The sequence below is a fragment of the Leucopleurus acutus genome (genome assembly GCF_964270905.1).
Source record: "Leucopleurus acutus genome assembly, chromosome: 9".
Classification (NCBI taxonomy): domain Eukaryota; kingdom Metazoa; phylum Chordata; class Mammalia; order Artiodactyla; family Delphinidae; genus Leucopleurus; species Leucopleurus acutus.
Window position 1 is genome coordinate 88,960,962 of NC_139144.1, and position 14,647 is coordinate 88,975,608.

Sequence of the window (14,647 nt, forward strand, 5' to 3'; positions counted from 1 at the left end):
GTAAGGGGGCTGGTTGAAATTTTCCTGACACAAGTTACATTCATCCCAACTTTCTCTAAGTAAAAGACATGTGGATGTTCTTTCCATGCCCCTAGCTCCAAACACCAGTTTATTATAGTCGCATATCCAACGACAATGGGCTCGACCAAATGTATGTGGAAAGCATCTTGACTCTTCACCATAAGCCTACAAAGCAGGTTCTTGCATTTCCCCTCAATTTACAGTTGAGGAATCTGAGGCTTAGTATGGTGGGGTGACGTAATTAGGTCCCCCAGGTGGTAGGTAGCAGAGTCACAATTTGAACACAGATGCATCTTATTCCAGAGCCTGTTATCTTAATTATTTTGCTAAATTATCTCCTTCTGTAACAAAATAAAAATGAAATAAAAATTCTACATGACAAAAGGTATTCAGATGACATCACAGATCACTGGCATTCTCTTTTTCATCTATTTCCCAGAAAGATCTCTCCATTTGGTGTGAATGCTCATTTCCAACTTCCAGTGTTGAAGCACCAATCCTCTGGTAGAAAAGTGAGTTATAATCAGGAAGTTTTTCTTCTCTTTCCAATTTCATCAAGTCTCAGGGTGAATTTTTTTTTTCCTTTTAACATTTTCCTAGTATTGCAGGGTCAGAAGTTCCTAACCAAGGTTATCTAATCTAGTGCTTGCCCCAGGCAGGATGATTTGGGTCATCCCAAAGAAAGGAAGCTTCATGCAATTTGTAAAGATCTTACTGAATGTTACGTACCTGAGAGGCAAATTATAAACATCTCTTGCCTGTCTGAGGATCTGCAAAGTGTGTTGGAGCTTTTTAGAGTAAAGGCACCACACAAATACAAATTAATAACAATATAAATCAACTCAATTCCCATAAGTATAACCATCTAACCTGGAAAAAACAAAAACACGCGAGGCCGCAGACTACAATGACAGTCTTCATCAGAAAATATATTTATTATTGATAGTGAGTGAAGTAAAGATGTCAGTATTCATGATAGACGAGAGGTTGCAGAAGCCAAGGTTGCCTTCATGTTGATAGAAAATGCCTTATTTCACTCATAATCAGAAACATTATTCCAGTAAAAGAGGTACATTTTCTCTCCTTTTTGTCTTCTTACATGATCACCATGATAAGTTAAAATAAAGTAGCTCTTATATAGTTAAGGGAGAAAAGAAAAAGAGAGAAACCCAACATGTCACAGCCTAGCCAATTCCGCCCAGCACCGCTGGCCCGAGAGGGAGGGGTTTGGCCCTCTCTTCTCCCCACCCCAGTGACCTCAGCCCTCGATCCCAACTCCCAGCTTTGTGGGACGGCAGGTTCATCCAATGATGGAGCTTGGTTAGAAGAGGAAGCTGAATAGAAAGTACAGAAGGTGGAGAGGGCTGCCCTTCTTTTACTCATCATAAATGGATTTATTAACACTGTAGCAAGCCCTTGACGGCTGATCCCTGATCTAGGCCTTGGCTTTTCAAACTGTTGCCGATCAAACTGTGATATGCTTCTGTCGAATCTGCTCTCTGATGCTTCTCTTTAATGGTCTTCTCTTTAAATGAGTTGCTTTCTTACTAGGAAAAAAAAAAAATGTTCCACCTCTGGAATTAACGCTGAAGGAATTCTGCTTGTTCTAAAAGTTGATTTTATCCTCCCTTCTCAAGCATGCTCTGAAAGAGAAATAGAAAAATAAGATTTACCACCAGAAGGAGGGGACCAAAAATGGGCAGCAGCTATTTAGTACTGTTTGTGTTGCTTTTCAAAGATCTACCTCAAAAACACATATAGCAAGGCATATGCTCCCTGGTCTTGAAATATGACTACCTTTAATGAACATCATTGCTTAATCAGGTATCATCTCCAAATGACCCCTCCCCCCACCATATCAAACTGAGCCCTAAAGGTGAACATGCCCTGGACTGTGAGAGTGGGGGTCATAGTGGGGAGTGTGCGCGCCGTCTCACTACCCTGGACATTTGGGGATGTGTGGGAGCATTTCTAGTGGCTGCAGAGACTGGGGGAAAGCTACTGCTAAGGGGGCAGGGGTGGAGTGGGGCGGAAAGGGAACCTCTCAATTGAAGACAAGATGCTCCCCCTGAAACCCCTGCTCACACTAGGCAGAATGCAGATGTTCCTGAACTCATAATGCTGGGTGGAGCTACACAGATCTAAGTATGTATTCCCAAATTACAAAAATGGCCCCTACATTCTATTTAGTTATTTGTGTGGGTGTGGGTGAGGAACAGTAGACAGGAAGAATTTTTTTTTCCAGTTTTATTGAGAATTAATTACATATATCACTGTAAAAGGTTTAAGGTGTTCAGCATGACGGTTTGATTTAAATATGTTCTGAAACAATTGTCACAATAGGTTTAGTTAACATCCATCATCTCATTTAGATACAAAAAAAGAAAAGACAAAAATTATCACTGTATTGAGAGTGCTTAGGATCCACTCTCTTAACAACTTTGCTATATCATAATGCAGTGCTAACTATAGTCGTCATGTTGTACATTATGTCCATAGTACTTATTTATCTTACAACTGGAAGTTTGTACCTTTGACCACCTTCTTCCAATTCCTTCCTCCTACACCTCTCCCCCCGCCCCCTGCCGCCTCTTGTACCACAAATCTATGTCTTTGTCTATAAGCTTGATGTTTTATTTTTTGTACATAGATTTGACATGTAAGTGAGATCATACAGTATTTGTCTTTCTCTGTCAGATTTATTTCAGTTAGCAAAATGCCTTCAATGTCCACCCATGTTGTAGCAAATGGTAGGATTTCCTTGGGTTTTTTTTTAATGGCTGAATAATATTCCACTGTCTATATATATACCACAGCTTTTTTTTTAATCCATTCATCTATTGATAAGCACAGGTTGTTTCCATGTTTTGGCTATTGTAAATAATGCTGCTATGAACATGGGAGTGCAGATGTATTCTCAAGTTAGTGTTTTTGTTTCCTTTGGATATATTCCCAGAAGTAGAATTGCTGGATCATATGGTAGTTTTATATTTAATTTTTTTAGGATCCTCCATACTGTTTTCCATAGTTGCTATACCAATTTACAATCCCACCAACAGTGCACAAGGGTTGCCTTTTCTCCACAGCTATGCCAGCATTTGTTGTCTCTTTGATGACGGCCATTCAGCCATGAGGTGATACCTCATTGTGGTTTTAATCTGCATTTCCCTAATGGCTAGTGATGTTGAGCATCTTTTCATACACCTGTTGGCCATTCACACATCTTTGAAGAAAAATGTCTATTCAGATCCTTTGCCCATTTTTTAATTGGATTTTTTTTGTTTTTGCTATTGAGTTGTATGAATTCTTTATAGATTTTGGATATTAACCCCTTATCAGAAACGTGGTTTGCAAATATTTTTTTCCCATTCTGTAGGTTGTTTTTTCACTTTGTTGGTTTCTTTTGCTGTACACAAGCTTTTCAGTTTGATGTAGTCCCACTTGTTTATTTTTGATTTTGTCACTTGTACTTTACATATGATTTCCAAAAAGTAATCACCAATACCCAGGTCACGGAGCTTTGATCCTATGTTTTCTTCTAAGAGCTTCATGGTTTCTTACAGTTAAGTCTTTAATCAATTTTGAATTAATTTTTGTGTGTGGTACATGATAGGGGTCTAGTTTTATTCTTTGACATGTGAATATCCAATTTTCCCAGTACCATTTATTGAAGAGACTTTCTCCATTGAGTATTCTTGTCTCCCTTGTCAAATATTAGTTGACTGTACATCCTTGGGTTTATTTCTGGGCTCTCGATTCTGTTCCTGAGGTCTATGTGTCTGTTTTAATGCCAGTACCATACTGTTTTAATTACTATAGCTCTACAGTATAGTTTGAGATCAGAAAGTGTGATGCCTCCTGCTTTGTTGTTCTTTCTCAGGATTTCTTTGGCTATTCAGGGTCTTTTGTGGTTCCAAATAAATTTTAGGAGTGTTTTTTCCTATTTCCATATAAAAAAATACCATTGGCATCTTGATAGGGATTGCATTGAATCTACAGATGGCATTTGGTAGTATTGCCATTTTTACAGTATTAATTCTTCTAATCCATGAACATGGAATACCTTTCCATTTATTTGTATCTTCTTTGATCCCTTTCATCAATGTCTCGTAGCTTTCAGAGTAGAGATCTTTGATCTCCTTGGTTAAATATATTGTAAGCATTTTATTGTTTTTGATGATACTATAAATGGGATCAATTTCTTTTTCAGAACATTCATTGTTAGTGTATAGAAACACTACTCATTTTTGTATGTTAATTTTGTATTTTACAACTTCACTGAATTTGCTGATCAATTCTAACAGTTTTTTTTTTGGTTGAGTTTCTAGGATTTTCTATATATAAAATCCTAGACAGAAAAAATTCTTAACTATCAGATTAAAACTCTAACTAGCCAGGGAAGGAGATAAACTGTCTCCATTCTTAGGAAACTATAAGAAGGCAAAAGTGATCCTTTCCCCTTCAGTTTTGAAATTACTCAGGAAGAAGAGCTAGGTCAGGCCCAAGACTGCCTCTTATTTGTTCTTGCCTTCTTCCTTCCATCCCTCACCCTTTCAGCCACTTATTCACCCAGCTTCTTAACTGAGCTCCTACTAGGTACTCATTGTACTGAGTTAGGTGATATGGGGAAACCAAGACATATGTTCATGGAAAGTTAGCACATAATACAGAGTAATAACTTGCTATTTCTAAAAATACATTTGCTAAATATATGTTAAAATTTTATTTTACTAAATAAGTACTACATGTACACAGTATAAAATTTAAGAAGAACAAAAGAATATATAGGACAAAGTAATTTTTTGTCTTTCTCCTATTTCCCAATTATTTGTGTACTCTTACAGAGAAGGTATTAGTTCAAAAGCAGAGTGGTGCTGCCTATTTCAGAAGAGGATAACTCTCTGCAGCTGGAGTGATCAGGGAAGGATCCTCAGATGACCTTTCACTATGGACAGAATATAGACAGAAGGTAGGGAGGGATGAGGGGGACAAGCACTGGTAAAGATTCAGAGGGAGGAAAAAGCCCAGTATGTATGGGATGAAGAATGCAGGAGAGAGACAGGCCTAGCAAGAGGAAAGGGTAGGCACTCAGCACGTTCCAAGGAAAAGAGTATAAAAAGGGCCCACTGTGAATGTCAGGCTGAGATACCTCCTTTTTGGCCACTGAAAAAACCTAGGAATCCAATGAATGTCTTTAATAGGAAAATGTCATTTAGGAAGGTTACCCAGACTTCCTTAGCACAATGGATCCAATGGAGGAGAGTCTGGAGGTGGGAAACCAGGGAGGAGACAGATTAGAAACGAAGCTATGGAGCAAGAAATAGAGTCATAGAAAGACAAGGGAAGGAAAAAAAGCAGTGATGAGACCTTAGGTATGGTGGCGCCTCTGACAGGGAGAAAGGTGGTGTGACCAAGAGAAACAGGGAAGTCAGTGGGAGCAGTCATCTTGGGAATGAGGAAGATAAATCTGGGGTTTGGGAGTCTGGGAAGATGACGAGACATCTCGGAAGGAAATGTCTAGAGGGAAGTTGCAGGCTTGGGAAACAGGTCAAAGGTCTTTAGAGCTAAAGATTTAAGGTCAGAGATGAAGAAAACAGATTGAAATAAAGGGGCAGAAAAGGAAAAGGAGAAAGACAGATAAGCATATTGGGTCACAGAAACACAGGATGAATAGCTTATCCTAAAGGTTATCCTAAGGTATTCATGATTTTACAGGCTTCTAAGAAGGCTACGTCCATAGTGCACAAAAGAAGAACAGATATAAAAGCAGACAAAGTAGTTTGTAGAGGACGCATATAGAAATGGTCAGAAAAGACAATGATGCAGTCAAGGAGGAAGGATTGAATACATTAGAAAAGCTAGGTGCACCTAGAGAAAACCGGAAAGACAAAGCAGGTTAAGTGGAAGACTCCACTCAGCAGAGAGTCATCTTGTAGAACACCAGAATGTGAGGCTCCTCTCAAACTCATCTGTATTTGTTGGAAAACTTAAAAATCGAGCACTTACCATGTAAGTGTCAGACCAGGCAACGTCACAGTATCATTTATCCTCAGACCCTTGTGACTTGACCTGTGAAAGTCCAACTATGCAGACGGGAAGCTCTATAAACTCCAGATATATAGACAACCTCGCCACAACATTATTTATTAATACAAAACGGAAGTCAGTATAAAGCAGCTCTCTACACTGGGGCCACGTGAGGCCACTTCATTACTCAAGAAAATGATCACTTTGTGAGTGATGCCACTTTGTGGGTTATACACTCGCTACTTACTTCAACATTACCAATGGGAACTATAAGCTGTTACCTGCCTGGTCAAAACCAAATGGCTGTGCCTCATTCTACAATTTAGGTCTCATGGCTATAGTGACACCCGTGTGACAACACACCTCTTTTCAAATGTTGCAGAATAATCCACAGTGACCACACATAATTAAAAGCAGCAGTTAAAGTGTTCACAAGGGTCTAGGAAATCTTTTTACTTTTCTCCTCCCTGCCACCCCAACCAAATATGGAAGGGTCATTTTCAGCCAGGCCATATAATGCTAAGAATGTCAGACTCTCATAGAGAGAGAAGCTGGACCCTGGCTGCTGTGAAGATCGTGGGCCAGTCTACCGTGAAGACACTAGAAGAAAATTTTTGAACAAATATAAAACACAGAGAAGTAACCACATTCACAAAATACCTTGCTATGATTATTAAAAATCACATCCTTAAAGAGAGCACGGCAGTTCACCTGATTCCTGGGTGACTCCCTGAAGACACGGGGGCAAGGCTGTGTCTCCCAGGGCTGGTCTATACACATGTTGTCAAACTGCACTCAGCTGCTCCCAATGGGGGCCAGAGGCGGTACAAAACCACCTCATTTCTGTCAGAGATATTAACAAACGTCACCTTGAAAAACTTTTTAGATGAATTAATTGGTAAAACATTCTGTGTTTTTACTGTATCACAACTATGCAATAAAACCTGCCCAAATCCAGGCCTAAGGAACTTTGGCTGGAGGGATCCTGAGGCCTGGCAGGGTCTGTATCAGTCAGTTTCCACCTACAGGTTCTCTTACCATCTCTGTATCGGTTCTGTAAGTCGCTGCTGTTGGGCTGAATTTCAACACTGCATAAATTTAACGCTGCATAAATTAGCATAGGAAATTCCCCAAAGAATGAGGGAGAAGATTTACAAAATTGCTTCCTTCATTTGAGGAACTGCTAACACTCACTGTGGAGAAAGAAATTCCTAGCATTTGCTCATCGTTCACGTACTGGGGCCTGCAGGAACACCTTTCATAAACGGCTGGGTAAATTAATAAAAGGAGAGAATGGTTCAGGCACCCACACTGCTCTTTTCCCAAGTCTCTCTCTCTGATTCCAGCCACTGAGGAAGGAAGGACCTGCAGCCCGCCGTGTCAGACAGGAGCAGATCCCCTGGGGACCAGAGGCTGTGTGTCACTTCCATTGATTAAGACGATCTTAATTGTTTTCCTCTAATATTTCTGTTATACAGTAATCTCATCAACTTTTTTGAATTACAGCTTTCTTGGAGGGGCGACTATCGTAGCAGTGTGTCAGCTACTTGTTCTCTCAATATATTTAAGAGGAATTAGGGCAACCCTGGATTGCTCGCAACCATCATGACAATAAAAATTGGTCTTTTTAAAAAAGGATATCGTTCAGAGTGCTTGTCTCTGTCTGAGCTTACCCAGCATCTTACGAAGATTTCAAAGACCTAGTAAAGTTCCGTACGGAAGAAGGAACGCTTACAGGGGTAAGGTTTACGGGGAGAAAACTAAAATGGAAATACGTCCTGACATACCTGAGTTTTCACGGAGGAGGGACAGGAAAAGTGGGGAGTGGAAGAGAATGGAGCCTCCCAGGAGGAACAGGGAGTGACAGAGACAGAAGGAGAAGATTGTAAGTGAGAAAGAAGGGAAAGTAATCAATAAATTCAATTTATGAGAAGCACAACGCATGCTTTGCCTGTGCGCCAAGTACTACTCCTGGCCACCTGAAAATTTGATTAGCTAACTTATTTTGTTTTCAGTATCTGTCTCCTCCCCCCACCAAGTGCTGTTCTTTATTCTTTCCACTTTGAAGGAAACGCAGCTTAACGTTTTTAGGCCTGGGTCTACTTTCATCTTTTCTTATAACACATGCTCTGTGTGATATTCAAATTAAGTTACAAGTAATTAACTGTTTATACAACTTGCTGTAATAACAGACAAAACACAAACATACTGCACTTCTAACTCCTGAAGCGTAAGTACTAGAAAAGAAGTGCCTGTTAAGAAAAATGAAAGTCTATTACCATGGTAATACTTCTTCTATTGAACCCAGATTAAAAAAAAAAAGAAAATGCCATAAAGCAAGTATTACCCGCAGAAAGCAGTTTAGAAAAGGATTCCTACGATGGAAGAGGCTGGGGTAAGAAATCTAAACTTTGGAATCTAGTTTGCGTTGATGTGACTCCGAATGCGAAGGGCAGCCCCACGGAAGGATGGGAAAGCTCTTCTGGACCGCTCACGCGTCCTCCTGGGGATAAGCAGCCCAGCTGGGCGATTAATAAATGTCATTAGGTGGTGATGATAAAGAAGCCTTCAGACACAATAGAAGCACACTCCCGTGAGCCTTCCCAGAAAGTGAACCTTCTTGATTTATCTTCGCGCTCCCTGAAGGTGGGCATCTGTGTCCACCGGAAGCAATGTGCTTAAGGAGGCGGGCCTCTGATGTGGGTCCAGGGGTGGGGGAGCAGGGTGACTGGAAGCAGCAGAGCCAAGGAAGGGTCCAGTCACAGTTGTGAGCTGGTCAGGGGACTGTTTCCTCGGCTGGTGCCTCTCTCCTCCCAGGCCGGTGCTTTTCTCCCAGGAAAACCGGGTGTGGTCCCTCATCTGCGAGCACCTACAGTTTCAGTGGGGGCAAGAGGACGGGAGAAGAGAACTTCTTTTTCAGAGACTCCTGCCCTCCGTCCAAGACATCTTCTGATTTGTTCCCGAGGTTGAGAAAGGAACTAGTGAGTCTGATCAGACCTCTGCAGGTGGCTCAGACCCGGTAGGCAGTGACCAGCAGCTCCGTATCTCCCGAAAGCGGGGAGCCTTGGCAGGACCTCTGAGAGGTTGAAGACCTCTCATGAAGTTCAGGCCAATGGGCTCCAGAGCTGTGGTTCTCAGACACCGTGGACAGAGGTACCTGGGGAATTTGTTGGAAGTTCAGATGTTCAGGTCCCACCTCAGACCTGAATCCGATTCTTGGGGATGGACCAGGCATGTGCATTTTAAATAAACTCCCCAGGTGATTCGGATTACCCATGTCTGCGATCTGATGTTATAGGGAACAGCGTACTGCGTCTGGCATCACATTATCCTGGTCTGGACTCCGCCCCATCTACAGATCACTGAAATTCTCTCGCTGTTAATTTTTCCAAGTGAAAAGATGTGTTTAGGTTACAAGATTTCGATGTCCTTCTAGCTCTAACAGCTTCTGAGTCTATGAAACCATTTACATGGAATTTATAGCTCATCTGAAAACAATAATAAAGTACAGCTTGTTCTGGCACTAGGTTTTTCTCTCAAGAATTCTGGTTTCTAAAGTGACAGCTCCTAATATGTTTCCAGGTGCTCTTCATACTCAAAGAACAGGGATGTACTTGAGCCCTGGTCTAACATAAATCCGAGTACAAGGGGTCAGAAAATGCACTGTCCTCAAGAACGCTGACACGTTCTGCCAGGGCAAATTCCTCTACAGGGGCTGATCTTGAGGTATTCTATTTTGGAGGAAACCACAGACTGGAGGTGTCGTTTACATTTTTGAAATGAAGAGTTAGGTACACTAATCTTGGAATGGAATAACTTCATGTTAGGATCCGGCCTCATTTATCAAGGTCTTGACCCCATGCTCCCCGTTACAGTCGAGTAACTTTTTGTTCTCGTCAAAGAGATCAGCAGGAAGCACACAGACCTAAGTGGAGGTGGCTCACTTAGAAGATGTCCTCATTTCGGTCCTTCCTTTAGCTGAGCTGCTTGCCCCACTGCCCACCTGCTGATTTCACCCTCGGCTACGGTTTATCAGAGCCCACCTGGCCTCGATCGTCTGACTACAGCCTCCACACTCACCTCTGTCCCTTGGGCGTCTCCTGGGTCTGGCCCTTACTTTTAGTCCTGGTCTTTCCTTGGCTCTTCTGATCCGGCTTCCTGCTCCATCTCCACAATCCCTTACCACCAAGGGTCCGTGGCCCACGGGGTAGAAGCCAGCACAGTACAGGGTAGCCTAGGGCTGGCTGAGGGACGCAGCCTGCTTTCTCTAATGCAGTTTATCAGCCGGCGGGCTCCATTCTACCAGGCAGAACTGAGATAGCCATTTTTCACTCCAAAGACTTCGGAGAAACTGAGAGACTGTTTTCACCCACTCCCAGTTCATTCTGCCACCCTGGCTTCCTCAGGGCTGTCGGGAGTACGAGCGTCAATGAAAGACTAGGCAACATGCAGAGCAATCAGAAGTGCAGCTGTCTTTCTGGAGGGGAAGCTTAAGGCTGACAGCAAACTCTAAGAAGCAGAGGCACAGGCGCGGCTAACAGCGTGGACCCCAGAGACGGGCATGAGACGCTAAGGCTGCTGCTGCCGCCACCAAGAAGCCTGTGTACGAGCACAGGTCACTATCCACACCTCCCCTCCTGGGAGCCTGTGCAGGCCGCCACTGCCAGGGTCCCGTGATCCAGGGACAACTTCCCTGGGGGAACACACGGCGCGCCTCAGGCTGGTGCAACATCCCGGTGGCCTCTGCCGCCACAGGCTCGCCCCACATCTGCACCCCTCCCTCCCTCCGGCCTGAGTGAGCCAGAGCCCCCGAATCAGCTGCTCCTTTAACTCCGTCCTGTCTGAGTGAAGAACAGACGCCCTCCGGCGACCTACACGCAGAGGCGGGGCCAAATCCAAAGCTGAGCCCCGGGAGCTTTGCGAACAAAGAAGAGAAAGGGAAATCTCTCCCAAAAGACTCAGGAGCAGCGGATTAAATCTCCACAATCAACTTGATGTACCTGCATCTGTGGAATACATGAGTACACAACGAATCATCCCAAATTGAGGAGGTGGACTTTGGGAGCAAGATTTATTATTTTTTCCCCTTTTCCTCTTTTTGTGAGTGTGTACGTGTATGCTTCTGTGTGAGATTTTGTCTGTATAGCTTTGCTTTAACCATTTGTCCTAGGGTTCTATCCGTCCGTTTTTTTTAATAAAAATTTTTTTTTCTAAATAATTATTTTAATAACTTTATTTTATTTTATCTTACTTTATTTTATTTTATCCTTCCTTCCTTCCTTCCTTCCCCCCTTCCTTCCTCCCTCCCTCCCTCCCTCCTTCCCTCCCTTTCTTTCTTTCTACTTTTTCTCCCTTTTGTTCTGAGCCGTGTGGATAAAAGGCTCTTGGTGCTGCGGCTAGGAGTTAGTGCTGTGCCTCTGAGGTGGGAGAGCCAACTTCAGGACACTGGTCCATAAGAGACCTCCCAGCTCCACATAATATCAAATGGCGAAAATCTCCCAGAGATCTCTATCTCAACACCAGCACCCAGCTTCACTCAAAGACCAGCAAGCCACAGTGCCCGACACCCCATGCCAAATAACTAGCAAGACAGGAACAGAACCCCACCCATTAGCAGAGAGGCTTCCTAAAAGCATAATAAGTCCACAGACACCCCAAAACACACCACCTGACGTGGACCGGCCCACCAGAAAGATCCAGCCTCATCCACCAGAACACAGGCACTAGTCCCCTCCACCAGGAAGCCTACACAATCCACTGAAACAACTTTAGCCACTGGGGACAGACACCAAAAACAACGGGAACTACGAACCTGCAGCCTGCAAAAAGGAGACCCAAAACAAAGTAAGATAAGCAAAATGACAAGACAGAAAAACACACAGCAGATGAAGGAGCAAGATAAAAACCACCAGACCTAACAAATGAAGAAGAAATAGGCAGTCTACCTGAAAAAGAATTCAGAATAGTGATAGTAAAGATGATCCAAAATTCTGGAAATAGAATAGACAAAATGCAAGAAACATTTAACAAGGACCTAGAAGAACTAAAGATGAAACAAGCAACGATGAACACACAATAAATGAAATTAAAAATACTCTAGATGGGATCAATAGCAGAATAACTGAGGCAGAAGAACGGATAAGTGACCTGGAAGATAAAATAGTGGAAATAACTACTGCAGAGCAGAATAAAGAAAAAAGAATGAAAAGAACTGAGGACTGTCTCAGAGACCTCTGGGACAACATTAAATGCACCAACATTTGAATTATAGGGGTCCCAGAAGAAGAAGAGAAAAAGAAAGGGACTGAGAAAATATGTCAAGAGATTATAGTTGAAAACTTCCCTAATACGGGAAAGGAAATAGTTAATCAAGTCCAGGAAGCACAGAGAGTCCCATACAGGAGAAATCCAAGGAGAAACACGCCACGACACAATTTAATCAAATTGTCAAAAATTAAATACAAAGAAAACATATTAAAAGCAGCAAGGGAAAAACAACAAATAACACACAAGGGAATCCCCATAAGGTTAACAGCTGATCTTTCAGCAGAAACTCTGCAAGCCAGGAGGGACTGGCAGGACATATTTAAAGTGATGAAGGAGAAAAACCTACAACCAAGATTACTCTACCCAGCAAGGATCTCATTCAGATTTGATGCACAAATTAAAACCTTTACAGACAAGCAAAACCTGAGAGAGTTCAGCACCACCAAACCCGCTTTACAACAACTGCTAAAGGAACTTCTCTAGGCGAGAAACACAAGGAAGGAAAAGACCTACAATAACAAACCCAAAACAATTAAGAAAATGGGAAAAGGAACATACATATCGATAACTATCTTAAATGTAAATGGATTAAATGCTCCCACCAAAAGACACAGACTGGCTGAATAGATACAAAAACAAAACCCATATATATGCTGTCTACAAGAGACCCACTTCAGACCTACAGACACATACAGACTGAAAGTAAGGGGATGGAAAAAGATATTCCATGCAAATGGAAACCAAAAGAAAGCTGGAATACCAATTCTCATATCAGACAAAATAGACTTTAAAATAAAGACTATTAGAAGAGACAAAGAAGGACACTACATAATGATCAAGGGATCGATCCAAGAAGAAGATATAACAATTGTAAATATTTATGCACCCAACATAGGAGCACCTCAATACATAAGGCAAATACTAACAGCCATAAAAGGGGAAATTGACAGTAACACATTCATAGTAGGAGACTTTAACACCCCACTTTCACCAATGGACAGATCATCCAAATTGAAAATAAATAAGGAAACACAAGCTTTAAATGACACATTAAACAAGATGGACTTAATTGATATTTATAGGACATTCCATCCAAAAACAACAGAATACATATTTTTCTAAAGTGCTCATGGAACATTCTCCAGGAGAGATCATATCTTGGGTCACAAATCAAGCCTTGGTAAATTTAAGAAAATTGAAATAGTATCAAGTATCTTTTCTGACCACAATGCTATGAGACTAGATATCAATTACAGGAAAAGATCTGTAAAAATTACAAACACATGGAGGCTAAACAATACACTACTTAATAACGAAGTGATCACTGAAGAAATCAAAGAGGAAATCAAAAAATACCTAGAAACAAATGACAATGGAGACACGACGACCAAAAACCTATGGGATGCAGCAACAGCAGTTCTAAGGGGGAAGTTTATAGCAATACAATCCTACCTTAAGAAAGAGGAAACATCTAGAATAAACAACCTAACCTTTCACCTAAAGCAAAAAAACCCCAAAGTTAGCAGAAGGAAAGAAATCATAAAGATCAGATCAAAAATAAATGAAAAAGAAATGAAGGAAATGACAGCAAAGATAAATAAAACTAAAAGCTGGTTCTTTGAGAAGATAAACAAAATTGATAAACCATTAGCCAGACTCATCAAGAAAAAAAGGGAGAAGACTCAAATCAATAGAATTAGAAATGAAAAAGGAGAAATAACAACTGACACTGCAGTAATACAAAAGATCACAAGAGATAACTACAAGCAACTCTATGCCAACAAAATGGACAACCTGGAAGAAATGGACAAATTCTTAGAAATGCACAACCTGCCAAGACTGAATCAGGAAGAAATAGAAAATATGAAGAGACCAATCACAAGCACTGAAATTGAAACTGTGATTAAAAATCTTCCAACAGGGCTTCCCTGGTGGCACAGTGGTTGAGAGTCTGCCTGCTGATGCAGGAGACACAGGTTCGTGCCCCGGTCCAGGAAGATCCCACATGCCGCAGAGCGGCTAGGCCCATGAGCCATGGCTGCTGAGCCTATGCATCCAGAGCCTGTGCTCTGCAATGGGAGAGGCCACAACAGTGAGAGGCCCGCGTATTGCAAAAAAAAAATCTTCCAACAAACAAAAGCCAAGGACCAGATGGCTTCACAGGCGAATTCTATCAAATATTTAGAGAAGAGCTAACACCTATCCTTCTCAAACTCTTCCAAAATATAGCAGAGGGCAGAACACTCCCAAACTCATTCTACAAGGCCACCATCACCCTGATATCAAAACCAGACAAGGATGTCAGAAAGAAAGAAAATTACAGGCCAATATC

At 41.9% G+C, this 14,647-nt stretch overlaps 1 protein-coding gene across 1 annotated transcript in view; it reads right to left on the bottom strand.

Moving 5' to 3' along the window:
- Positions 1–900: 900 nt before the first annotated feature.
- Positions 901–14,647, bottom strand: part of CHCHD3 (coiled-coil-helix-coiled-coil-helix domain containing 3) — a 288,171-nt gene continuing 274,424 nt past the window's right edge. Inside the window, exon 8 of the mRNA XM_082846400.1 lies at positions 901–1,664. Within this exon, the coding sequence (XP_082702526.1) occupies positions 1,641–1,664 (24 nt within the window). The 3' untranslated portion in view covers positions 901–1,640. The remainder of the gene's footprint in view (positions 1,665–14,647) is intronic.